Consider the following 27,669-nt stretch of genomic DNA (forward strand, 5'->3'; position numbering starts at 1 on the left):
CACGAGTTTAAAAGAAAAGAAAAAGACAGCCAGCCACACCGCCGGCGGCCCGAGCGCATCCGCCGAGCAGAAGAAGATCCGGCCGTGACGGAGGAGAGCCCTGCAGCATCCTCACAGGTGAGTATAATGTATTTTTTGGCCTCATGTCTGCGAGTCGGGTGGAAACCGCTGTGGGATTCTGCACAGGGAAACCCTGCAGGCCCGTGGACATGAGGCCTAAAGCGTCTGAGATGTAGCCCTAGAAGTTTTTGCAGCTTCTCTGAGCATTGCATGGTCTGCCCTTGGGGTGAATTTGCTGGGATCATCCATTCCTGGGAAGATTGCTAACTGTTTTGAATGTTAACTTGAAATCTCTCATTGTAGAATACTGTGAAATGGCCTTGTAAAGATCCCCAGATTGGTGGGTAGCAACAAGTACTTCTCCAAGATCATTGCTGATGTCTTTTCTCCTTGGCTTTGCGTTAACACTCCTAAATGCTCCACACCAGCAAACTACCAAAACGTCTGCTTGTATAGATGTGCTTGACACTTGCTGATGATTAATCCCTTAGTGGCCAGCCTATTTTGTCCCTCGTACCACTACTAGGGCTGACTGACTGTTATATGTGATGTCCACGGGCAGATTTGATTTGTGGAAGATCCGCAGTTCAAGCCCCCAATAGGGAAGCATGGGCATCCGCACTTCAATTTACACATGCGGATTTGTTTTCCAGGTTCTGCATACAGAAAACAAGGATGCTTTATTTTAGTGCGGTTCCCACACACACAGCTTCCATTGAAGCCAATGGAAGCCGTCCGACAAGTGGCTCATCCACAATTGAAATTGCGTACGGGCCGCGGATTACACGGGAAGGCAGGAGTTGAAAACAAAAAACCTGTACTGCGCATGTGCGCCGACTGGCGCTTCCGCACACACCAGCAGTACAGAAAATAGAAGTCCTCGGACGGATTCCGCTGCGGGCTCCCGTATGCGGAGTCCAACCCACCTGTGGACATTAGACCTCAACACCAGCAGTGGGGGGCAGTGTGCCTCTCCACAGCAAAGGCAGGATTGAGGCGCCATTGCCTTGATCTCCAGACACAAAAACGAATCCTGGATTTGTTGCTGCCGACAACTGGCTGCACTCTGTAGCAGTCCAGTTTGTGTAAAAAATGGGAGAGGGGAGGGTTCAAAACTTTTAAAACAAGTCTCACCTCGATTTTAGCCTATAAATCAATCCCAATAGTAAATGGTAAGTGTGTGGCGCAGCACATTCATTTCTCTGTTTCAATTCAAAGTGATGCCATGCCCCAGAAGTCTGTTTTTTCACTGTAAGCTACATGCAAGTCAGCAAGCGGTTTGATGGGCAAACTGCTAGCTTGGACTGGTCCAGGCTCTCTTCACTTGTTCATCCTAAACCTCACCTATTAACTTCTCACGCTCCTTTGAGCCAGCTCCCTAATAGGACTGGCGCATGCAAGCTTTTGACTGTTCTTACAATATACTGCAATACTTCTATATTGCATTGTGTTGTGCCTTGCTCTCAATTCTATTGCAACCTGCCACAGAATGACAGGGTGCACTAGGATTCTAGCAGCTGTGACAAATAAAATGGTACACCACATCACAGGGGCCCAAACTGGGGACAGAGGTTAGACAGCTGGCATCAGTGTTCTCAAATTGTCGGTGTCAGCTGTTTAACTCAGCTGGCATTTGCTTGGTATGGAGCCAACTCTGTTCTGAAACCTGCCCCCCCCCCCCCCCCCCCGACTTATGACGGACATATATGTCATTAGTCTTTAATAGGGTTTGGGATTGCAGCAGCAGTATGAGGGACTCTAACTGGAGATACTGTCACTCACCAGCGCCCGTCTGCCAGCTCTCTTCTGAAGCCAGTGGAAGAGCTGATATGCCCCACAAACACCACGGGTTCAGATACTTACGGTGAGGCCGGAAGCAGTCCTTGAAATGAACCAATGGTTTTATTTAGAATTGAACATTACTGAAATGGCAAACCTAGAAATCCCTTACCTTTGTTGGACACACAATGGATTCAGACTCCATGGATGAACATTTAAGAATGTGAAGCATCTATAAGACAAACCGCACGTTAATATAAAACACTCAAATGTTCTAACTACTCAGATGCTCTTACATGGCCTTAGACTTCATCAATTGTGTGCCTCAGAGTTTTACACAAGTTCACCAACACTACACAGCCCAGTTGAAACAGTAGGGTTTTTTTCAACTTGTTTTATTAATGAACAGAGCACATCTCATATTACTCCATGACAAAGCTGCCTGTAACATGCGTCACGTATAAGAGTAGATTACAATTACATTAAGCAATATACACTGTAACGTAGAATTCAGGATATCATCCGCATACCTGTGAAAGATTCAATGGCACCTAGAAGGGTCAAGGACTTCAGTACGTCGACCCATTGCTGAAATGTGTTTTGCGTCTGGGTTATGGTTGAGGTCCTCCACTCCTCTCCAGGCCTAATGCACATGGGTGGATTTTTGCTGTGGCATCTGGAGCGCGACGGCCACCTCCGGGTTCCACAGCAAAAATCCTTCCATAGCATGTTTTGAAAAAATGATTATTCATGCAGACGAGCGGAAACCAACTGCGGTTTCCGCTTGCAGATGAAAAATCACAGCATGCTCCATTTTCCTGTGCTTCCCGCACAGATGGCTTCCATTGAAGTCAATGGTAGCTGTCCGATCTGCGGCCCCATCCGTGATTGACACTGCGGATGAGCTATAGATTCTGCAGGAAAGGCAGGAGTAAAAAAAATAAAAAATCTGTACTGGGCATGTCCGACGGCAAGCCATGCGGACCATCCGCAGTACAGATTTAGACCAAGAAAGCCAGGTACGCGCGGATACCGAACAGATTCCCCATGCGGAATCCGTGCGTGCCAGTGTGCATTTGGCCTCAAGAGAGGGGGGATTATTTCTTGCCATTTGTCGAAGACACCTAGGTGTGAAATTTTAGCTTGAATAAGGTGTGTATATATCTGAAATTAACCACCTAGATCCCTGCGTGCTAAAACTCCTATCAAGGGGTAAGTAGGAAAGGACTCATGACTTTGGGAACTGAGCAGTGAGGGCTTGTCTTAGTTGAAGGTATCCGTAAAAGCTGGTTCTTGGACTTTTGCTTTGGCCTTTTCCCGGATGGAGGTTTAGAGAGATTTAGTTTTATAAAAAACTTTTGTGGTACTATCCTATCTGCGTGTGCCAAACAGTACAGAAATTGCAGGGTTTTGTTTTTTTTTAAATGTTGCAACCAATTTCCTGAAGGTAACATGTACGCCGTCACATTACTGTAGGAGTTGCTGTTACGCCTGAGCCCCATAGTTGCACACGGCGCATAGTGAGCGCACAAACTTTTCCTCACAATCAGCAACCTTACACACTTTACTAACACCCAAAATGACGTAATATCTTGTCACAAGGACGAGTCGCAGACTCCCCAGTTCAGTCTCCGTAGAGGATAGGAGCTGTGACAGGCCCTAAAGACAACAGGTATGGTCATGTCTGTTTTTCTGATACATTCAAAAGTTTGTCATGGGCTCAGCACTCTGCGGTAACGCCCAAATGTGTCACTGCAGCCCCCTTAAAAGTCCTCCTTTCTCTTTAACAAGGTAGCACTTAAACAAAAAAACTAAAGTCCTACGTTTTACAAGTGTGTTGAAAGGATTTAGCCTCTAGTACACACCCTGTCTGGTCATGCAGTTGGCTGTATATATCTATGCAGACGTACGGTAAAGTGTGTGCTTTACATATACATTTAGCAGGTTTGGGTCTGGATACTTTTTTTCTTCTATACAGTTCTGGAAAACTTAACATGTACTATTTTTGGAGGTGCCGCCTCCATGGGGTAGATTTATTTTGCTAGCACATCTCACACATGCACGATTTGATTGAAATTTGGGGAATTTAGGGGCCAACACTTTGACCCTTGAATTTTTTATGTGTGAAAGGGTGCATTATCTGCCGTTATGGAATATCACTCTTACAGGTATACTTTGTTTCCAACGTGAAAAAATGGATTTTACAGTAACAAAACTCCCGTTTTCTCATCCAGGTCACTGGGAGCACAGCAAGACCTTGGACTGTTCTGCAGAAGGATCAGCCCTATTCTCACTTGCACAAGGAAAGACTAGAAGCAATTTTCTGACAGTGAGGGTGATCAATGAGTGAAATAATCTGAGCGCTGCTCCTAAATATTAAGTGGAAAGACTAAAAATATGAGTAGGAAAAGAAAGGAACTCACCAAGGGCTTGTGGTTTCGCCTAAGGAAGAAAGCGAACCGCAAGTCAAAGAAGTGTCCCCAAAGGCCCAATTAATGTCTTGGAATTCTATGAACCAAGTGCATCCACGGAGGGTGGAGAGCCACCAGGAAACAACTCCAGATCACAAAAGGAATCCAGGGAAGAAACAGTGCAGATCAGAGAAAATATGTATATACACTGTGCTCATAATGCATAATGTAAAGACTGAAGTCTTTACTTAGATTATGCACACTGAATTGGTTCCTATGAGCGCAGTATACACATTTTTTCTGATTTGCACAATGAGTGGAATAGGTTGACACAGGAAGTGGTGAGTTCTCCTTCAATGGAAGTCTTTAGAGGCTGGACAGACAACGGTCTGGGATGATTTAGTGATCCTGCATTAAGCAGGGGGTTGGAAGCCATGACCCTGGTGGCCCCTTCCAACTCTACGACGCTGTGGTCTAAACCTACAATCAGCGCCCTAGCTGGTTTAGCTCAATGGCGGCAGGAGAGGCATAGCTGGTAGTAGGGATGTCACACTGCAGATGACCAAACCAAGGCAGTGCTTAGACACACAAGAAAAGAGAATAATGGTACCCCACACATTGTGTCTACAGTGATGTGTGCTCACACAGTTAGTAGAATTAGACATGTAAGATTATATAGTAAATGAATGCCGCTCCCACCGATCACTTACTGTGGAGGTTGATAAAGGTATGCTCACGAACCCTAAACTGCGATTCACACTCTCTGCATTCTCTCGGTGTGCATTAGAAACCTGGAACTGAAATACAAGGTCACAGCAAAATGAAAAATCTGGTAAGAGAAGGGACAAAGTAAACTGAAGACAAACATTTTTGTTATTGTAAGATATTTAAGAACTTCCCACAGATGTGGATCAAAACAAAATATACACAATAGGCCCCATGCATAAAAAGGAGTGCAGGAAAGGTATCCGTGTGGCCAACAGCAGATGAATTTAACGTCAATTGTTACAGAGCAAGTTTAAGAGCCAAGCCCTCATTTATCCAAACTGCCTAACACAGTAAGACTGTCCGTTGCCCACAGCAGCCAATCACAGAGCGGCTTTCATTTTACTACAGCAGGTTTAGACACAAAAGCTGAGCTCTGATTGGTTACAGTGGGCCAACAAGGACTGTGTGAGACCTTTAGGTTTCCTAGGACATGTTCTCACAGCACATTTTTTCCCACAGATTTGGCAAACTATCCACATTAAATCCACGTCACCCATGTACGGCTGTGCACACTAGTGCAGTCCGGGGGGGGGGCCTCATCTGAAGCAGTTTCCAGGACACTGCAGTTAGTCTCATGGTAGGACAAACCTAATTTTTTTTCTCCTGTTCCTCCCTGCATTACTGAAACTAATACCCCATTTCATTATAGTGTGGCTATCCTCTAAATTTCAGTTAAGTCAGTTTGTTTACCTTATTTGAAAAAGGACTGCAATTAAAAACAAATGAAGCTCGTCAAAGAAACATTTACATGCATTCATGGGGGAAAAAAATAAAAAAAGAAGTACATCCTGTTTGGACTATGGTTTTACGAAATAACAATACAAACATCTGGTGCATAGGTGGTCTTAAAATTAGGTAAATACAAACTCAGATGACAAATTGTCATCTAACAAGAATTAGGCCAAAATGCAGAAGCAGTGTGTGAAAAAATTAAGTAAACCGATGAGTCAATAGCTTGCAGAACCACCTTTAGCAGTAATGACTTGCAGTAACTGTATTCTCTATAGCTCGGAAATAGAAAGCAGAGAGTGGTAATAAATGGTTCGTACTCTGATTGGGCCACCGTCGCTAGTGGGGTGCCACAGGGTTCAGTATTAGGCCCCATTCTGTTCAATATATTTATTAATGACCTGATAGATGGACTGCACAGCAAAATATCAATATTTCCAGGCGATACGAAATACAAGATATTTGATACAATTAATTAATACAACGGAGGACAATGTAGGGCTGCTAATGGATAAGCTGGGGGCTTGGGTAGAAAAATGGTAAATGAAGTTCAATGTTGATAAATGTAAGGTTATGCACATGGGCAGGAGAAACGGATGTCACCAATATACAATAAATGGGGAACTGCTAGGGAAAAGTGAGATGGAAAAAGACCTGGGGATACTAGTGGACTGTAGACTTAACTGGAGCAATCAATGCCAGTCAGCTGCTGGAAAAGCTAATCAAGTCTTGGGGTGCATTAAAGAGGTATAGGGGCGTTGGACGAGAACATTAATCTCCCATTATATAAGGCACTTGTCAGGCCCCACATGGAATACTGCGTACAGTTCTTGACACCGGTGCTCAGAAGGATGTTGCAGTGCTTGAGGGGGTTCAAAGATGGCGACTAAATTAATAAATGGAATGAGAGGACTGGAATATCCAGAGAGGCTAACAAAATTGAGATTATTCACCCGATTAAAAAAAAACAGCTAAGGGCCATAAAATAACTATGCATAAATACATTAGGGGACAATACAAGGATCTCTCCCATGATCTGTTTATACCCAGGACTGCGTCAGTAACAAGGGGGCACCAACACAGAAGGGTTCTTTACTGTAAGAGCAGTGAGACTGTGGAACTCTGCCTGAGGACATGGTGGTGGCGAAATCCATAGGGGAGTTTAAAAGGGAATTAGACGTCTCTTTAAGGCGCTATGATATTACAGGATATAGACATTAACTGGACAGAAGGGTTGTTGATCCAGGGATCTTCTGGCTGTCAGAGTTAGAAAGCTCCCTGGATCAACGCTCTTCAGAGAAACGTTCTTTTTCCTGACTGCCATTATGGAGTCAGGGAGGAATTTTTCCCCCAAAATAGAGTAGATTGGCTTCTACCTCATTAGTTTTTTTTTTTCTTGCTCTGGATCAACATTGGAGGGTAGGTGGTGGGTTTGGAAAAAGGCTGAACTGGATAAAAATTTGTCTTCTTTCAGTCTAGCATAATATGTTACTATGGTCATCACTTGCTCCCATTCTGGAGGAAATTTGGCCCACTATTCTTTACATTACTTTGGCTCCTTGAGTTTTGTGGGAATTCATTTATGCAGAGCTCTTACGGTCCTACAATGATTGCAAGGTGTCCAGGGCCTGTCAAGCACAAATCATCCCTCCACCACCGTGTTTGGCAGTTAGCATGAGGCGTTTGTGCTGATATGCTGCGTTTTGCTTTTTTTAACACTGACCAGGTGTATCAGTGGGCTTTGCAAAGGGAACATGTGAATCTTCAGTCCTGTGATCTTGGCTCTTGGGTAGGAGGAGAAAATTAGACTGATTACCAATACAATAGGTACCAATTCAGGGAAATAGTAGGTCGCCATTTGGATATCCAGACCTTTGTGAAGTAGTTGCAGGATCCCCTTTAGAAAGGGGCATTCATTGAAGGATAGACCAGTATATAGCCATTTGGCTGGATCGTGGAATAGTGGATGCTTCCGCTGTAGTGTGGCCTTTGGATACCCTAGTAGAGCTCATGAATTTTTTGGTAACGAAGCAGTGGTACAGTATCCAACAATTTATCAATCGACGTTCAAAAGGGGTCATTTACAAAATCACGTGTGTGGTATGGTATCAGAAAACCGATTAGGGAATTTCGACGCAGGGTGCATCAACATTTACATGCCAGACATTGAAGGGACACCACTGTGGCATGTCATGTACATGAGGCACATGGTGGGGTGTCATTTATGGGCACTGAATTGATGAAACTGTTGAACCGTAGAGGTGATTTTGACAGGCATATTCTTCAGAGGAAAACCTTTTAGATCTACACCTTGCAAATGACGCATCCCCAGGAGAATCAATCAATTGAATTTTAGTTTTTGGTGAATTGGTTTTGTATGCACTTTTTTCGGTTCTTATTGCTTTAAAGTTTTGGTATTGTGCTGTTAAATGCACTTTGATTTGTATTCCCTGCGGATGGAACCAGTGAGAAATACTGGCACCAGTCACACGACCACTCACGTGAGGCTATGCTCCATCACCACAGCAATGTGTCTGTTCTCCGGGGGGGACACACACATTATCAGGGTTCCTTGTAATAGGGTGCCTTTACAGTGTCATAGAGGGTAACAGTAGCTAGGGTGTTTAAAGGGTCAGTCTAATACCCCTAGCACTGCCTTTATTACTGTACTGTTGATCATCATCAGGTTCCTCGGTGACATTTACTTCCCTTGCATAACTGATATTTATAAGGTAGAGTCTTTTATTATACATTGGTTTAATCATAGGTTTATCACCCATTCCTAAGGACTCATTCACACGACTGTATGCATCAAATACTGCGTGGGTCAGGCGTTTTATATCGGTCTGTGTAAGCCAGTAGAGGGATGGCTATTGCCGCGGAAAAAAAACCCAACAATTTCCGTCAATGCAGCTGTATGACACCCTGTTCAGAAGATTTTCAATTTTCTGATAACTGTAGAAGGGCTATTTTTTTGTAGGATAACTCGTAGTTTTTATTTTTACTTTTGAGGTATAAACAACTTTTTGTTTAGTTTTATCTCTGCTTTGGCGAAAGCAAGATGAACAGAAAGCACTCATTTTGTAATTTTCTTTAGGTTTTTTTTTTGTTTTTTTAGAACATTTACTGTGCTGGATGAAAATGTATTTTATACTACGGGAGGTTATGGCTGAGACAATACCAAAATAGTCTTTGCTTGTTTTATTTTTCCAATATCAAAAGAGGGGGGAAATTAAGATTTTCTGTATAAACGTTTAGATACCGCACTCAGCAGTGTACAGGCATGATTAGATGTGCAATTTTTCATCTTTTCATTCCCACTCTTTTCTTAAAAAAAGACCCCAATATGTGACAGAGCAATATCCTCTGTAATTGATGAGGGTGATCCTAAACTGTAGGGAGGGGGGGGGGGGCTAAAAGGTTTGACTCATGAAAAGTTACCCTTATGCAAGGGACAACTAACTGATCGGTGGGTCTGACCGCTGGGACACCACCACTCAGTTTCAACATGACTACCAGAAATAGACTTTCAGTGGTCTTGTGTTCACACCTCTACACGTCAGATGTTTTGGTGGGCCGGGAGGTACCGACAATATTATGTATGTAGCTTTAATTTACATCCCGACTATAGTCACAGAACTACATTTATCACCATCTATGGATACACATATTAGACTACAACAATACCTTAGCTTCTGATATTGTGCCGTCACCTGGTCTTGGACTGTTTCTGCCATTATGATTAATCTTCCTCAATTTACATAATGGTTTTCCTAAATAAATTTTTCGGGAAAAATGTGAGCCAAAATACATATTTAAAAAAAAAAAATAGATAGTAACTGCAAAAGGTGATGTTCAAGAAAGAAAAAATAGCAGCTCTACATGATACAAAAAGAACTAAAACAGGAAGGAAAAAAAAACAAAAAACAGTACATTTCTGCTAAGTAGCCCGTCCCATGCGCGGAACTGGATATGAGCAGGACAACATGGAAACCCTTCACACAGCAGAACTACCCCAGGGTTTAACAGCCAGAACTGGTTTGTATGGGAGCATGGGGATGACCCCCGTTTACCTGCATCACCCATATAAGCATTTAGAATAGGCACTAGCTCAGTAAAATTACCCTGCTCGACATTTTATGTAAGTCGTCAAATGAGACTCTTCCATTCCTGTATTAAAACGTGGACAGAGCAAGGGAAAGGGTTTGGAAAGGGAGGGGTAACTAATATAATCGTATTTTTATGATACTTTATAGGCTTTGTTCACATCTGCACCATAGGCTCTTTTTAAAGTCTTCAGTGCAATCCAGCACATAGTCTTGAACAAAACAGCGCGAAATGCTGCACTACTTTGTGCAGTAATTTACCAGGAGGCATGGTGGAAACCCGTAGGTTCAACTGATCCCGCTGGTCATGTACCAAATTCAGCATTGTTTGGCCCCTGCACTGAAGCATTGGTGTAGGTGTGGAAGCAGCCATGATGTAACATTTGTATTACTTGTTGCATAAAGAACATATGTTAAGCTGTTGAGGTCTCCGCTTGGCGCCTCCATTTGAGTTGTATTGGCCATTTCACTATTTTGACAGCAGAAATAGAGCAGGCTACAGCACTAGTCTTACTGAAAAAAAAATAATAAAGTGAACCCATAAGAAGCCTGCTAAACGTCAATAGCACCAGTCACTGATAGTTCACCCAAAAAAAATGATACATCAGAGTCATAGCTTCCATTATAAACAAAAGCCTTTATGTTAGTGTGTTAAATGAGCCTTAAATTTACTATATACAATAAAATTGTCAGCAGAACCCACTGCTGTCGCCCAACCAGGGGAGGTAAGCTGTCTCCAGGTGTGCCTAGCAGTGGCTTACCCCATTCAGAATACACATGCTCAGGTAAGCCGAGGGGTATGCGTATGAGGAAGGCGGGAATTGCTGGCCGCTATAGTAAGTATACAGCCAGCTTTAAAAGTACCATGAAGCACTAGATATACTCAGTACAGCTACTATACTGACTATATACAGGTGCTTTTGTATCAGTTACTCGGATAAGTATGAAGTGTGGCCTAATATAAGTACAAGACTGTTCTCAACACCTCACTGATTTATCGGTTAGGTACCTGATATTAGAGTAGAAACTGGAGCAGAGGCCTTTCTAGAATGTTCCCCCTGTCCTGCAGATCTGATAAAGGAGAAAAAATGGTTTTAAAAACCTGAATGCTCTGTGTAGCGGGCAGCGATGGGGAGATTAAGCTACATGCACCAGTCCTGCCACAATTGGCACATTATACATGAGACACTTTCGCTTGACTAGTAGGCATGATTTATTGGGAAAGGGATGTCTAGGGCAAACACCGTGCAATTTGGCACATACTAAGGCAACCAGCAGATGATGTAAATAGACAAGTGTCTAATGTACCAAATGATCAGCCAGCTTGAAGCACTGTAATACATTTATAGTCTATGGGATAAGTAAATCTGACCAATGTGCGATACATGTGTATAACAAATACACTCTTTATAAAAAAAAATCAAGCACCTACCGTGTTTCCCCGAAAATAAGACACCCCCCGAAAATTTGCAGAAGTCCCAAATATAAGGCACCTCCCCGATAGTAAGGCATAGTAAAGTGTGCAGGCAAGTGAAGAGGCCTGTCCCCTGCTGCCATCCCAGTTGTCTCCTACCTCCAGATGTATAGGTAGATCTGCAGAGCTCCCCCTGGTGGCCGGAAGCTGCAATACCATCCCTGCTTACAAGTGGTACATGAACTTCTGTCTGCAGACAGGTACGTTACTTTACAGCCCTTTTTTTATGGCTCTGTGAGTCAGGCAACCTGTGTGTGATTCTTAAGGCTGGGTTCTCAGAGCGTATTTCCAGCGGAAATCTCGCAGTTTGGCCACAGCGATAAACAGCGAGATTTCCGCCGGGAAAGCGCTGCTTCAAAACCCACGGCACTTAGCCGCTTGTTTTGAAGCGACCTGGCTGCACGCTTTTCCGTTTCTGTGGCCGGTGAATCCGCGCCACAACACCGGCTTCTCCCAGCTTTGCCGTGACAGATTTGCTGTCCTATGTGGACGAGATTTCTGAGAAATTTCGTCCACAAAGCTGGCCAATTGAGGGATTAGCGGCCACAGACGGATTTGCCGTGGCAAAATAAGACACCCCCTGAAAATAAGACATAGCGCATATTTGGGAGCAAAAATTAATATAAGACGCGTCTTATTTTCGGAGAAACAGGGTAGTTGTCAGAATCCAATGAAACGTGACATGTTTGATTGTAATGCTGACATAAGTGATTACATGAGATTAAAAGGATAATTTACTGTGTAAAACACTTGGAGGGAGTTTCTAGTACTCTGTTGTATCATCTCTAGCTTGGATACAAGATGATACAGGCGGGCATGAAGGCTCTAGTACCCTGCTGTACCGCCTCTAGCTTGGATGTAAGATGTGATACAGGCGGGCATGGAGGCTCTAGTACCCTGCTGTACCGCCTCTAGCTTGGATGTAAGATGTGATACAGGCGGGCATGGAGGCTCTAGTACCCTGTTCGGCGGATTCTAGCTTGGATGCATGATGTGATTCGGGCAGGCATGGAGGCTCTAGTACCCTGTTGTACTGCCTCTAGCTTGGATACAAGATGTGATACAGGAGGGCATGAAGGCTCTAACACCCTGCTCTACCGCCTCTAGCTCTGATGCAAGATTTGATACAGGCAGGCATGGAGGCTCTAGTACCCTGTTGTATTGCCTCTAGCTTGGATACAAGATGTGATACAGGCAGGCATGGAGGTTCTACTACCCTGTTGTATTGCCTCTAGCTTGGATACAAGATATGATATGGGTGGGCATGGAGGCTCTTGTACCCTGTTGTACTGCCTCCAGCTTGGATGTAAGATGTGATACGGGCAGGCATGGAGGCTCTAGTACCCTGTTGTACCACCTCTAGCTTGGATGTAAGATGTGATACGGGCAGGCATGGAGGCTCTAGTACCCTGTTGTACCACCTCTAGCTTGGATACAAGATGTGATACGGGTGGGCATGGAGGCTCTCGTACCTTGTTGGACCACCTCTAGCTTGGATGTAAGCTGTGATATAGGTGGGCATGGAGGCTCTAGTATTTTGTTGTATTGCCTCTAGCTTGGATTTAAGATGTGAGACTGGTGGGCATAGAGTCTCTAGTGCCCTATTGTACTGTCTCTAGCTTGGATACAAGATGTGATACGGGCAGGCATGGAGGCTCTAGTACCATGTTGGGGTGCATCTAGCTTGGATGCAAGGTGTGATACAGGCAGTCATGGAGGTTCTAATACCCTGTTGTACTGCCTCTAACTTGGATGTAAGATGTGATATGGGCGGGCATGGAAGCTTTAGTACCATGTTGGGCTACTTCCAGCTTAGATGCAAGGTGTGATAGAGTATTTGGAGCCGTGTGTATATGCTGCAGTAAGTGCATTGTAGGATAAAAAGCTATATGTATTCTACTTGGGCTTTTTCTTAGGCTCCCTGGTATGTACAGTGCAGAGTGTGCACAATAGTTTTTCTAAAACACTAGCATACACACATTCTTGTCCAAGTGCGCTAGCGCATTTCAGCCATGCAAAACTACATATTGACACAACCAAAAAATGACTTCTGTCTAGATATTTTGCCCATTCTGGCATTTGTGTGTCTTAATACATTGCATATTTGTGCCCCCAAAAGCCACACATGAAATTGCTTTGATTTTGTGCATAAATATGCAGGATTTTTGAATTTTGCACATATTTATGCATGCCCACTGATTTTAACGGGCTTCAGTGGTACACAACACACACCAAGATAGGACATGCCGCATATTTTTTCATGGGATTGCACATCACGTGAAATACGCTCATGTGAACAAACTCAACTGAAATCAATGGGTTCTATTCTCTATGTATTACATGCTCAAATACTGCCTGAGTAACACACGGACCAAATTTGCTAGTGTAAGACCCCCATTTAGCAGCATAAACTAACCGAGGTCCATGCTCCTATCATTAAACTATAGAATAGGTTTTTAGTGGCTCACTTGCAAATTGAGCCGCTAAAAAAGTATCTGCGACCAAAAGGGGATGCCGATTTCAAGTTGTGCAGGCCTATACAAGTGCAGCAGCCCTGTATCATTCATTGGCAGGAATAGCTGAAACCTCTGAAGAGCATGTACTACTGAGGAGGGCAAAACATGGTTACAACATACATTAGAAGGGTATCCCAAAACTAGCCAGTTGAGTAACCTAATGCATGGCTTGCAAATGAGGATGATTTGCCAACTGGTAAAGCTCAAGCAAAACATATGCTCATCCCTAATTAGGACAACAAATACCTGTTTATTTCTTCTGGGCACAGCACTTCTCTAATCAGACCTGCATTTTAAAATACAAGATTAAACAGTAAATGAGCAACTGAAGCTTGAAGATCTAAAATTACATATTTTTTTATTTAGCTCTTATTCTTGAAGAAGAACATTTTAGTTACAGGCTTGTAAACAATCGCCCTTGCCATGTGCCATTTACTTATCGCTATCCATTCAGATATAAAAAGCCCCAAAATATTCACTTCTGCCTAAGGGGTAGCATACATATTTGAAAACTGCAGAGAGGGGTGGCTTGATAGACTGCCTGCCTGATCGCAGTATGATGTAACGCTATGGCATTATATCGAACTGCAGGAGCGACCAAAGCATCGCAAGTTGTTGTCCCCTGTGGGGACTAAGAAAAAGTAAAAATAAGAATATTAAAGTTTTGCTAATTAAAAAGTGTAATATGTTAAAAAACCTTTGCATTTTTATAATATACTGTAAATAAATCAAAAATACATATTTGGTATCGCTGCATCTGTAAAAGTCCGATCAGAGTAACACATTATTTACCCCACACAATGAATGTCATCAGAAAGAAAAAATAAATAACTGCAGAAATGCGCTTTTTTGGTAACCCTGTTTCCAAGAAAAAATTAAATAAAAAGCTATCAAAAAGTCATATGTATTCTAAAATGGTACAAACGCAAACTAAATGACGTCCTTCAAAAAATGAGCCCTTGTACAACTACGTCGGCAGAAAAATAAGCTATTGTGTGCAGAAGGTGGTGGCAGGAAATAATTTTAAAAAATTAAATATCTTTGAAAAAAATACAAGTAGTAAAGCAAAAAAAAAAAACAAAACTATATAAGTTTGGGTATTATAGTAATCGTACTGACCCATAGAATAAGGTTATTGTGTTGTTTTTGCAGTTTGTGCGCCATAGAAACAAGACGCACTAAAAGATGGTGGAATTTCATTTTCTTCTATTTCTCTTCACTTAGAATTTTTTAAAAGTTTTTCAGTACATTATAAGGTAGATTAAATATCATTGAAAGATACAAGCCCTCATACAGCTACGTCAATGGATAAATAAAGGGAGGAAAAAACGAAAGGGGGGGGGGAGAGCTCTGTCACTGAGGGGTTAACAGACAGGCATTGTGGCTTTTAGCAACACTTTGTTTTCCATGTTCACTAGAAACCCCTCTTATGTTTTTTACCTGGCACTAAAATAGAAGTTGGGTCAAAATGTTGGTGCGAATCCAAATGGCTAAAAAGAAAATAAATGATTGATGTAACAATTACGTAATACATCCTTACTAATAGATATTTGACATCATACATATTTTAGTTAATACACTGACATACACAATAGCTTTTCCTGCACTATCATAACTTGGAAAACCATTACCAACCAACAGCTTGTGCCAAATGTCTTGAAGATCCAGTCTACCAGTCTACTCATTACACTAGAAGCACCGATGCAGCCAAATTTAACATGGCGGTGATCACCTTCATTGGCAAGTTATCTTAAAGTGGTTGTCTGAGCTAAGGGAAACCCTGTCAATGAGCACCCTATGTATTAAAATAAAAGGTCAGTTACTCACCTCTCCCCAGCTTCCAATTATCCACTGCCGCTGACTCGGCTCTCCATGGTCTGTTTACAGGCAGCTATGGCATCCCGTAAACCTGCTGTAGCGGTCAATGACAGCGCTAAGCCATGATCGCAACTTGTTTGTGGACGAGTTCAGCCTGTAAAGTAGCATAATAGGGAGACCGAAGCTGGCGGCGGCCCAAGAACGGGGAAGTGCGGAGAGGAGAGTAACCGAAGATTTGTTATGTTAATGCAAGAACCCATTGACAGGGGTGTTCCTTAACATGGACAACCTTTTCAAGATATTAAAAAACTATTGTTATCTTATCACAACAAAGCCCTTTGTTAAGCAACTGAAAGGACAAATAAACTAGTACAGAAAGTTATTGTGAAGCGTTCACTCAAGTTAAACTTGGCTAATGTATCAGAGGGAATCATGTGGTAACGTACGTTGCGGTCTGCAAAATGGCCCGACCGATGGGCGTCAGCAGATGCAAATGTGTAAACTTTGCAGAAGTGTGTAGAGAGGCCCATGTGGCCTTGCGACCAGGATACAAAGATCTAAAGCTTGCAACTAATTCTGGATGCCATCATGTAGACGTCTGGATGACTGCATCTGAGGTTAAGTTCTTAAAACATGTTGGGAAGTAGTTCCCATTCTTCTGGGTCAGCTTCCTCTGCGCTCAGGAAATTGACTATTCAGTTGTCTACGCCTGGTAAATGGACCACTGAGATCGCTGAAAGGGGAGCTTCCACCTGTGTCAGTATCTCTGCTGCTTCCTTATGACTGCTGTATTGCACGTTCGGCTCCGATTTATGTACGTGACTGCCACTGTGTTCTGTCTTAACACAGACTGGGAAACCAGTGAGCTGCAGTGCAACATGACAAAGCAACAGTAGGGTGGCCTGAACACATTTATATAGTAAGGGACGATTCCGATAATGACCAAATTCCTTGCGCTGTGAAGTTGTGTAGAATACCCCCAATCCAAGGACAATGGTGTCCGTAGCGAGCACTAGCCATTAAAGTGTCAGAAAAGATGCTTCCAGGTAAACCCAAGGGGAGTCCAGCCACCATTACAGGGAGTGAAGTGTAAGAGGTAGACAAACATTTTGATCGTGCGAGCATGCAGATTTTTCCCACCGAGAGGATTGTCCACTAGAGAGGTCGGACATGAAATTGGTTGAAGCGAATCGCCTTAAAAACCATCAACCCAAGGCCTCGTGTCGAATGGGGATCAGATTTTGTGTTTGCAAGAAACGAACCTGCACCTGGAGATGACGTTTCTGTAGTAGAAGAGAAACATGTAGAAGGCAAGGCCCAGAAATTCCAATCACAGAGATGGAGAATGTAGAAAAGAAAAAAATCCTTCTGCGCTCTTTTTTTGGGTTTGTTTGCAATCCAAATCAGGGACTCCCAGGTCACCGCAATGTACAGCAAAGTATATTTTTAATTGTACAGCATATATATAAAATTATATCAATCTTGCAACGCGTTTCGGCGCCATTATAGGCGTTTTTTTCCAAGCATAACCTAACACAATACTAAAATCGCTTTATATAGAGTCACTTACATTTACTCCATGAGAGCGGAGTCCGGGGCTTGCGGCATGGGACGCCGGTCTCGCCTCTGCTGACGTCTCCATCACGCGACGGCGGTTTTAGTAATACGGCTCTAAGAAAATGAAGTTACGCCATTAACGTAGCTACGTTAGAAGCTTACGTAGTTTGCGTAACTCCGTCCTTATGCGTTGAGCTCCGGACTCCGGCTGGAGAATGTACATTTAAAACTCCGCTATCCGCGGTTTTACCTTCAATACAATGTAAATATAATTACAACAATGTACATTCTCCAGCCGGAGCTCAACGCATAAGGACGGAGTTACGCAAACTACGTAAGCTTCTAACGTAGCTACGTTAATGGCGCAACTTCATTTTCTTAGAGCCGTCATACTAAAACCGCCGTCGCGTGATGGAGACGTCAGCAGAGGCGAGACCAGCGTCCCATGCAGCAAGCCCCGGACTCCGCTCTCATGGAGTAAATGTAAGTGACTCTCTATAAAGCGATTAGTATTGTGTTAGGTTATGCTTGAAAAAGGCGCCTATAATAGCGCCGAAACGCGTTGCAAGATTGATATAATTTTATATATATGCTGTACAATTAAAAATATATTTTGCTGTACATTGCGGTGACCTGGGAGTCCCCGATTTGGATTGCAAACAAACCCAAAAAAAGAGCGCAGAAGGATTTTTCTTGTTTTCTACATACTGCATTTTCCCCATTGTATGGTACACTACCTACTGGGGCTTTTCCTACTGCTGCATCTCCTTGGCTCAAGGATTATTGGGGACCTTGCATGAAGAAACATCTTTAGTCCTACAGGCTAACGGGGATCATCGGTCCAAGCGGGTTCTTTACACATACGAGGGATCCCGCTTTGCACCAGGTGAGTAAAAATCCCCCTTATTTCGGATTCCTGTGTGGTGGCGCGGATCTATATTTTGTAATCACAGAGATGGGAAAAAGGACTTTGGGTGGTTAATAATCAAACTAAACCTAGACAGTGTCCATGATGTGGGCACACTCCAGACTCATGATCGAACTGCCAAGCGGAGAAAACGGATGTGCCTTGCAGATGAGCACATGGAGTCATTGATATTGATGGAAAACAGGAATTTCCCTTGTTCCATGGACACAATGACAGACTTTAAGCAATTCCATGTGGAAATGTTTGATTTTGACAATGACTCAGGTTCTTCAAATCAAGAGTGGGGCAGACTGCTCAATCCTTCCTGGGCATTGGAATAAAACACCATGAAACACTCCATAGGGGGGAACCAGAAAGATGACAACCTGGACAGAGAGATGGCATATTGCCGAGCATAAGTGTTGACCCGTGAAAAAGACAGCAAAAGTCTGGACCTGTAGAAACAGTCCAAATTCTACAGCATAGCCTACGGAAATGACCTCCCGCATCCAGGTGTCTAAAACGTGGGGCTACGGCCGAAAGGACCTTACGACCAAAGGTCAGATCCTTATTTGCCTGGATGTCTAGTCTCTAGTGTTTGGTAAAAGTGTGTATCTTCTTCCAGACAGCAGCCTTACATATCTGCTCCACTGATGCAGAGGCTCGTTCTGCCAAAGATGGACACTGCGCTCTAAGATTGGATCCTAAGGCTTTTTGAAGCGGTTTTGTCCATCGTTGCGTAGGCCTCTGTGAAAGCCAATTGGATCCATCTGGTTATGGAGTTCTTTGCTGCTTTTTTTCTCTTTATTGGGACCAGAGAATTGAACAGATTGTCCTGCCTCCACTGGCTCATGGCATTGACGTATTGAAGTACTGCCTTCCCAACATCTAGGCAGTGAAAATTTAATTCCTGCTCACTTTTGGGATTGTTGCGAAATGACAGGATCATAATGTCCTGTGACCTGTGAAAAGAGAATGCTACTTCTGGTAGCAAAGATTTAAGTATTATCTTGCTATCTGTTACTCTGAAAACTAGGTGGCGGATAGATAGGGCTTGAAACTGGCTTATCCTTCTTGCTGAGGTGATAGCCACTATGAATACTTTCTTTTAGAGCCCTAATAGGGATTGAATCTATGGGCTTGAACAAAGCCCCAGATAAGGCCCTAAGAACCCAATTCCTTTGAGGTGCTAGGTTACAGATTCTGAGTCTTAGGTATCTGGGATCCTCAAGGCAGCCAATAGGCTAAGTAATTTCAGAAAATTTGGTCTCGTAAAAGGCACCAAGCAACACTACGTGAATTTTCAATGTGCTCGTGGGAAGGCGCTTTATCCAGGCCCTCCTGAAGGAACTGTAGGATTATATGGATGGGTTGCTGAAATCGATAAGACATGTTGCTTTGCCCACAGAAATATTTTCTGCGCTGTTTTGTAAGGTCTGGCATCTTGTCCCCCCGATGTTGAATGTAGGCTATTGGCGTGACGTTGTCTGATAAGATCTTTAGGTGCCTGTCCTAGATAGCACCTTTTAGTCTTTTCAGGGATTTCCAGACTGCCAGAAGTTCCCGAAGTTTGAAGAGTGGAGGCCGATCCTCCGAGGCCAGACTCATTGGAGGTAAAAGTCCCCTATGTGTGCCCCCTAGCCCCTTTCGCTGGCATCTGTTGTGATGCACACCACTGGATCTCCGAATCAGTGAATGCCGCTTAAGAGGTTCCGGGTTGGAAGCCACCAAATTAGATGCCTTCACTGCATTCCCTATGTACATTTTTTTGTTCAGGGATGACCGTTTTCTGTCCCAATCGGCTGGGATTGCTCCCTGTAAAGTTCTTGTGTGAGCCTGAGGCCATGCTACCATCAGGATACAAGATGTGACTTTCCCTAATAGAAGAAGATGTCACCAGATAGCGCCTCAGGTTGTCATTCAGTGGAAAACGACACTATTCAAATCCTCCAAAGCAAGGGGGAGAGCTGCAGAAATAATTGGGGTCTCTCATAAGAGTGATCCCAAAGGAATAAAATGCACAAAAAGCTATCAGCAAACAGAATATATTTTCTGCGCTCACAAAATAGTGTGCATCCACAAATAGTAATCTGTCAAGAAAAAATGCATAGGAGTTACACTTACTGGGGAGGAGGGGGGTATGATGACCATGAGCCCCCTCCTTGAAGTGATATCTCCCTCTGTCTCCAAGTAGATGTTTCCACACGTAATAGTAACAACTTTTATTCTCAAACTTCACTTAAAACACTGGGCAACGCGTTTCAGTGCACACAGGCACCTTTCTCAAGAATTTTTTCTTGACAGATTACTATTTGTGGATGCACACTATTTTGTGAGCGCAGAAAATATTTTGTTTGCTGATAGCTTTTTGTGCATTTCCCTAATAGTGACATAGCTGTCCTGATAGCACAGGTTTTGGGTCCTACAAACCTTTTGACTAGGAGTTATAATTTCTAAATCTTTGTCGAGGGAAGGAAAGAACATTGGTTCTCTGAATTGAGTAGGACCCCTTGAGAGGTTTTCTTTTGGCTGGTGGTTGTGTCTGATTTCTTCCAATTGATGACCCACGCTAGGTATTGGAGGAATTGAATCACTACCGGCAGGTGGTTTATTAGATGTTCCCTGGATTCGGCCACTACTAGTATGTCATCTAAATATGGTAGGATCAGAAAGAACCTGCCTTAAATTGGCTGCCAGTTCTCCCATTATTTTGGTGAAAATACAAGGGGCAGAGGATATTCCAAACGGAAGGCAGGTGAATTGAAAATGGCTTATCTTCCCTTCCATGCATAGCACAAACCTCAAATATTTCTGGGAATCAACATGGATCAAGATGTGAAAATAGGGATCATTCAGATCTAATCGATGCCATGAACATCCCCTTTATCAATTTTACTGCTGAATTTATTGACTATTTTGAACTTTCTGTACCTTGCGTTTAGCGGTTTTAGACTCATCACACGGGCTCTCCCGCAGGGTTCCTTTATCTGGAATAGTGGCCCCTGGGTCTTTGCTCTGGGGGGACCGTAACAATAGTAGTTCCCACACCCCTTGCTGGAGATGTCTCATTTGGTTGGCTGAGCCTAACCTATTATTGGATTTTGCCTTGGGCGATATAGTTCTATTTGGTATCCCTGTTCTAGGATTTTGGGGAGCCAAGTACTTTGGCACCTCTGGGCCCACCAGCTCCAGAAGGCCCCCAGTCTCGCCTCTATAGGAATGGCTTCAGGGCTTGGGTTTAGAAACATTCTTTAACCCTGATGAGTTAAAAAGGAAGTCCCCCCGCCCCCCTCAGGGTAGCTCCAGCGGCCTGTCTTTTCCTTGCCTCTGTAACGTTCCAGCTGTTGTGCTGGGGCCCGAAAAAAGGGTCTCATTCTTTGTCTTTCCTCGGGAAACCTTTTTCGGCTGCTTTTTCCAGTATTTTGTCCAAATCAGGCCAAAATAAAACCTGGCAATGGAATGGCAGAAAGCATAATTTGCTTTTAGAGGCCAAGTCCTCCGACCAGGACTTAAGCCACAGCACCATTCTTGTGGCATTAAACAGTGCTGCCCGTTCATGCCGATAGTCTGATGGTTTCGGCTGATGCATCTGCTAAGAAGCTGGTTGCCATCTTTAAAACTGGTAAGATTCTAGAATCTGAGCTCTTGTTTTGTTGGATATATGCATCTCCAACTGATTAAGCTAGACATTAAGTGTACTAACGACACATGTGGCTGCAACGCCCGGTCTGAATATATTACAGGCTGCCTCACAGGTCTTTTTTATAAGGCCTTCTGGTCCTCTTTATTTGCGTAGCTTCAAAAGGCAAGGTCGCGTGTTTAGCTACCTTGGCCAACTGGACGTCCACTCTAAGTATCCAGTCTTGATACCTTTAAACGAAAATGAGCCAGTCTGGTTTGCTCCATTCCCTTTTTATCATATTTTGCATGCTATCATGTACCTGGAAGGTATGTTTACATCTTTCCCCTAGACTCACAAGACCTCATCTTGTATTGTGCATATTTTCTTGGGCTCTTCTATATTTAGGGTGGCTCTAACCGCCTTAATCAGTTCTGAAATATATTCAGCATTGAAGAGGAATTTTTCGTAATCATCCTCATCGGAGGACCCACCAGTCTCTGCTGCTCTTCTATATGTGAGATTGGTGAGCTTTTTACAGTCAGAATAATAGCATGAGCTGCTTGGTCTCTTCTGTTGTCTTGAAGAGGAGGCCGCAGCTGGCTGTATGTCACAGCTGAGCGGACTTCCTCCTTAATTCATGTTTTGATCTAGTCCATAAATCTCTGACGACTTATCACTTTGGCAATACATAAATTTACATAGTGATCTAGTCTACGCTGGGCGGCAGCTTTTTCCTGAATGCTGCACATTTTTTTACTTTGGTCTTTGCTGACACTTGTACTTTGTCACCCTAATATAAATGCATAGGTTTTTACAAATATACATTAAAAAAAAGTTTTTTTGGAGACTTTTTAACCCAACGGGCTACTTACAAGGCCAGAGGTAACAGCCGGTTTCGGGTATGTCCAATACTCATGGTAAACAGTACTGCAAGTATGCTGGATACTGGTTCCTGTACACAGCAGGATCCAAAATGGAGCCCACCTTCTGTCTTCTCTTGGATGTCTTATATTTTTTTAATTTGCCACGCATTACACCTGAAGGCGAACATCGAACAGGGAGCGCGGGAATGAATAAGAATGCAGAAGAATGGTGCCCGAAGCCCTGATGGCACCCCTGATTGGAGGGGAGGATGGGATGTCTGAAAAATGCGTCTAGATTCACCACCTGCAAGGAAGCCCTGTGATTAGCCACATGGTGTTTGCTCACCCTCCCCTTGGGGAGTGGCGATGCTAGGCCCCAGACCATGGCCTGGATATTACAGGGCCACAGCAGTGCGCTTGTGTGACCATCGCTCTGTTCAGTCCTCTCACTGCAGGGGGTGCACACTGCAGGCTTACTGTACCCCCTACAGTGGGAAGACTGAACGGAGCAACGGTCACACAAGCACGCTGCTGCTCCATTCACTTTCAATGGGACTGCTTGAGATTGCTAACCAAGATGAATATAGTGTCGGCAGCACATGCTCAGACAGCACTTCATTGTGACATGCAGAGGGGGCACAGTAAGGTGACTCCCCACCAAACGAGTTATTCACTATCCTGTGGGTAGAGGATAACTTGTGATCCTGGTACAAACCATTTAATGCTAAATGCAAACCATGGACAGACATGGCAATGTTTATAGGGGAAAAAAAGCAGATCTTTTCTCTTATCCTGGACCGCCTTCTTAACAAAAAATTTCCAAAAAACTACTCTGAAAAATACAAGCATATATTGTATAAAGCTCCTTGGGCAGGCACCCTAAGGTACCCTGCTTATTTACACGAGCGTTTATTGGCTGGCCGATATACGCTGCCATCTGAGCAGTCGCCTCTTTCCCTTCCCCTCACCGGCTCTCTGCCTCTCTTCCATTCTGGCGTTTGCAATGGAAGGGGGTGGGGTGGAGTTAAGCTCTGCACCACCCACTCCCCTTGCTGGCTGTGGACCAGGGGCAGGGAGGGGACGGGAGCTTAACTCCACCCCCACCCCGCCCACTCGTAGTGGGGGAAAAGAGCCGCTGAGGGCGAGGGAAAGGGGGGACTGCTCAGATGGAAGCGTATATCGGCCAGGCGTAAAAACTCCAGCCAATATACGCTTGTGTAAATAAACCCTTAATCTTACTTTTTCAGCAGCTTTAAAAAAGAAAATCACAGAGCAAATCTACTACTATAACAAAATCTAACAGCATTACAATAGAAGTGAAGAATACCTTCTTTTGGATTCACTGAAACAACCTTTAATAGGACCTGCACGAAAAGCAAAGTTATAGAGTATGTGTTACGTATGGGTAAATATATATATATATATATATATATATATATATAAAAAAAATTATTCATTTTTTTCAGGTGAACTTCTTTGAAAACCATATACAATATAAACATGAGAACTGAACTAAGCATGAGCTGGATAGAATTACTGCAAGCCACGCAAGCCTGGCTGCCATTGAAAAAAAAAAATCACAGCTGGCACCAAAACTGAGTGTTGATGGGAGTCAAGTCAGGTAATAATGTTCTCCCGTTTATGACACTGATGTTTTTACAAACCTTGTCTATTTAATAAAGAGGTTCACACAAAACCATTGCATATCTACTGGTTAATGGGGACTGAGCAAAAAGACCCACAACTGCATCTATCTGTAGCAGAAGGTATATGTAGCCAATATGCCAACCGGAGACATTAGATTGTTTTATACTAAAACCTAATAAAAAGAAGATTGTAAAAATGTAAGTACCCAGCCAAACTGGCTGCGTTAATTTAAATGTTACTTTGCTGATCTAAACAGAGTGTTACCTGACAGCAGTGAGACATTACTTACTAATATTGAAAGTCCTAGACATGTCATTAATTGCCTGCGCTTTGCTGATCTCCATAAGAGTAGAGTTCTTATTGCCACGTGGTCTCTGACTGAACGCACGCTCTTCAGATTCATTCTGTGAATTATCTAAAAATATAAAACCCAACGAACTGAATGAAAAAAGGAAATCGGCATCTAGCACCATAAAATACACAAAACCAGCAAATTATGTGATCATAGAAGCAGCTAAAATACTGCTACATGTGGAACATGAGTCAAGAAATTCATTCAGTACCCCCATAAAGAACTCCATGACCTATCTGCCTAGTAACTAAATATATCTCCCTGTAACCAGGCAGGTCTGTTGTACAGGAGCCTAGAAGATCCCACAAAGTTCTATCCCTTTAGGATACGTTCACACCATAGTCGGTGAAATATGCAGCGTTTGGTGACAATTTTGAGACCGTTTTTGAAGCTGATCTGCAGCGGATTTCACCGTTACTATTAAAGGGGTGAAATCTGCTGCAGAACTGTTTTTGATGCAGTTTTTGAACAGATTTAGGTGCAGATTTTAAGCTGGGGAAAATCCACACCGTTCTGCAATGCGTGAGCACACCCTTAAAAGGGGATTTTTGAATTTTAAAAAAAAAACTCTTAAGGACCAAGCGCAGTAAATATACGGCGCTTGGTCTTGATCTTGAATCCCCGCCAATAACAAAATACGGTGCAGGGTTAAAGCCTCTGCTCCTGCAATCAAGCAGGTTGGGTCCTCGGCTGTTAGTCACAACTGAGAACGTGGAGAAGGGAGAAATGGTTATTACCCACTTCTGCCTTCTCCTTTCCTAGGTACATAGTGCTCAATGAGTGCTATGTACTAAGTAGTGAGTGTTTGTTCCACTACGTGACCACGCCATCACGTTACCGCTGGGTCCCCCTGTTACAGCAGAGCTGCGGGGCCCTGGCAGACCCTGATCAACCTTATCAGTGACTATTTTAACTACAGGTAGAGGTTTCCCCTGTAACTGGGGCTCCTATGGCTGCCCCAGCTACAGTAGAAAAAAAAAAGACAATGTGAATGTCCCCCAGACGTCTTATATGACGTCATGGGGATCATAGATGTTAAAAAGAATAGTTACAAAAATAAGCAAATAAAATAAAATAAAAATATATACATTAAAAAAAGAGGCCCAAAGTCGACACCAACTAAAACCATCGCCGTATGCATCCTGTAATCGAATACAATACAAATTATATATCAAAACGTCCAAAACAAAATGAGGAACGCATTCTAGCGTAACAATACTGGTTTGAAAACTATAAAATAATTTTTTTTTACTTTTTACCTTTAACTAAGAAAAGAGGGAAAAAGAAAATATCAGTGAAAATAGATATAAAAAAATAGCCCTACGTGTCACGGAAAAGAAAAACAGCAAAAATAATTTTGTTAGCTGAAGGAAAAAAAAAAAATAGGACAGTAAAACCGCCACCTTAAATTTTGAATGAACATACATTTCCTCAAATCATGAGTGAATGACTAACTATAATACAATACATAGTCCAGATCTGCCAAAGGGCAGCTGGTAAATCGTGCACTCTGGCTCCCCCTATTATGGACACGGCTCATCTTGACAAGCCTTTCAAAACCTCTACAGAAGGCTTAAATATAAATAGACGAAAATAGTCCATAGTCTTATGCCCCTTTTACATGGGACGGTTCTCACATGAGCGCACAAGCGAGTGATGCCACTGCTAGTTGTCGTGCTCGTGCAGAATATTTACACAGGAAGATCGCTGAGAATTGTTCACTTCTCTCTGAGCTCTTCACACTCCTATGTAAAACACCGAGAGCGTTTAGACGTAACGAGAAGTGAGCGAACCAGCGATTTTTATGCAAACTGAAAATGAGCGACAAATGAAAAATGAACGAAGCGCGTGATGGCTCATGTTCAGGTGAGCATCGCACACTTGTTTGTGTGAGCGAAATTTGAGCAACTATCGTTACGTGTTAATGGGTCTTTACCGAGGAGGCGTTTTAAACAAACGCTTACCTTCACGGACTTGTTCAGGGGATGACAAGCTGCAATTCTTTTCTTTGTCAACTTCACTGAAGTCAAAGTCCTCATATGATTCATAGTCGGAAAGATGACTTGAAGCACTGTGATCTGTAGAAATAAGGAACACATCTAGAGGACATCCTATCAGACACTGATAGCATATTCCCAGGATACCCCCAATGTTCCTCATAGACAATGGGGGGGGGGGGGGGGGATTCTGACTACAACAGGGGTGTTCTTTACCTAATAACTATAATCCAAAACCATCTTCCTTACAAAGTTGCCAAAAATTTGTAGTGTATCATTTAGTGTTTCGCTAAATGGGTATTCCATTTCCCCTTAGTGAACTATGGATTGCTTGCAGTGGCGGTTCTGATATACATATGTGCACATTTGGGCAAAATAGACATACATATTTCTCTTCTTCTACTGACTACTATGTCTCCGCAGCAGCCTTAGTGCCGGGGTGTAATTCTGGAACGTACCCAGAAGTTTGGACAGCATATTATAGCCGACAGACTCCCTGTAAGATGTAGATCTAGTTCGCAGTCTTGCTGATACATCTTTATTACCCAGACTCACCGTCACAGGATTGTTCAGGGGATAACGAGCTGCTTTCTCTCTCAAAGTCGTTTGATTCACTAAAAAAAGAACTGCTTGATGCACTGTGATCTGTAAGAATAAGGATTTCCTTCAGATGTTCCCATCTGAGACATTTATAGCATATTCACAGTACTGAAGTGACAGTATTGAGAACAGAGTTAAAGGGACTGCCCAGGACCGTTTCTATTGACGAGCTATCCTTAGGACAGGTCATATTGATCCGCTGTTTTCCCAGCACAGCTCTCGGTATGGCAGCGCACATAGCAGATTGGTATTGCCGACAGTTACCATTGAATTCAATGGGAGCTGTGCCGGCAGTACCACACTGGACCACTGCAATGTTGGCAGCGCTATCTGATTGCAGTGCTGACAGCAGCGCTGAGAATCAGCTGAGCACCAGAGGGAAAAAAAAAAAAAGAAATTAAACAGCCCCTTTAACAAGGGGGGGTTCTGACTACACCAAGAAACAGTGATATTGGAAACCTGA

General features: G+C 43.2%; 1 protein-coding gene across 1 annotated transcript in view; it reads right to left on the reverse strand.

Annotated features, from left to right (window-relative positions):
* The window catches only part of LOC136609992 (uncharacterized), a 65,732-nt gene that overhangs the window by 16,029 nt on the left and 22,034 nt on the right, over positions 1-27,669 (reverse strand). The window contains exons 8-17 of the mRNA XM_066589266.1: positions 27,162-27,251; positions 26,574-26,687; positions 24,547-24,672; positions 23,938-23,974; positions 15,284-15,333; positions 14,090-14,129; positions 10,863-10,924; positions 9,435-9,520; positions 4,961-5,047; positions 2,012-2,071 (exon numbers count right to left, since the gene is read on the reverse strand). Coding sequence (XP_066445363.1) covers positions 2,012-2,071; positions 4,961-5,047; positions 9,435-9,520; positions 10,863-10,924; positions 14,090-14,129; positions 15,284-15,333; positions 23,938-23,974; positions 24,547-24,672; positions 26,574-26,687; positions 27,162-27,251 — 752 coding nt within the window. The remainder of the gene's footprint in view (positions 1-2,011; positions 2,072-4,960; positions 5,048-9,434; positions 9,521-10,862; positions 10,925-14,089; positions 14,130-15,283; positions 15,334-23,937; positions 23,975-24,546; positions 24,673-26,573; positions 26,688-27,161; positions 27,252-27,669) is intronic.

Source organism: Eleutherodactylus coqui, chromosome 2 (genome assembly GCF_035609145.1).
Source record: "Eleutherodactylus coqui strain aEleCoq1 chromosome 2, aEleCoq1.hap1, whole genome shotgun sequence".
Classification (NCBI taxonomy): domain Eukaryota; kingdom Metazoa; phylum Chordata; class Amphibia; order Anura; family Eleutherodactylidae; genus Eleutherodactylus; species Eleutherodactylus coqui.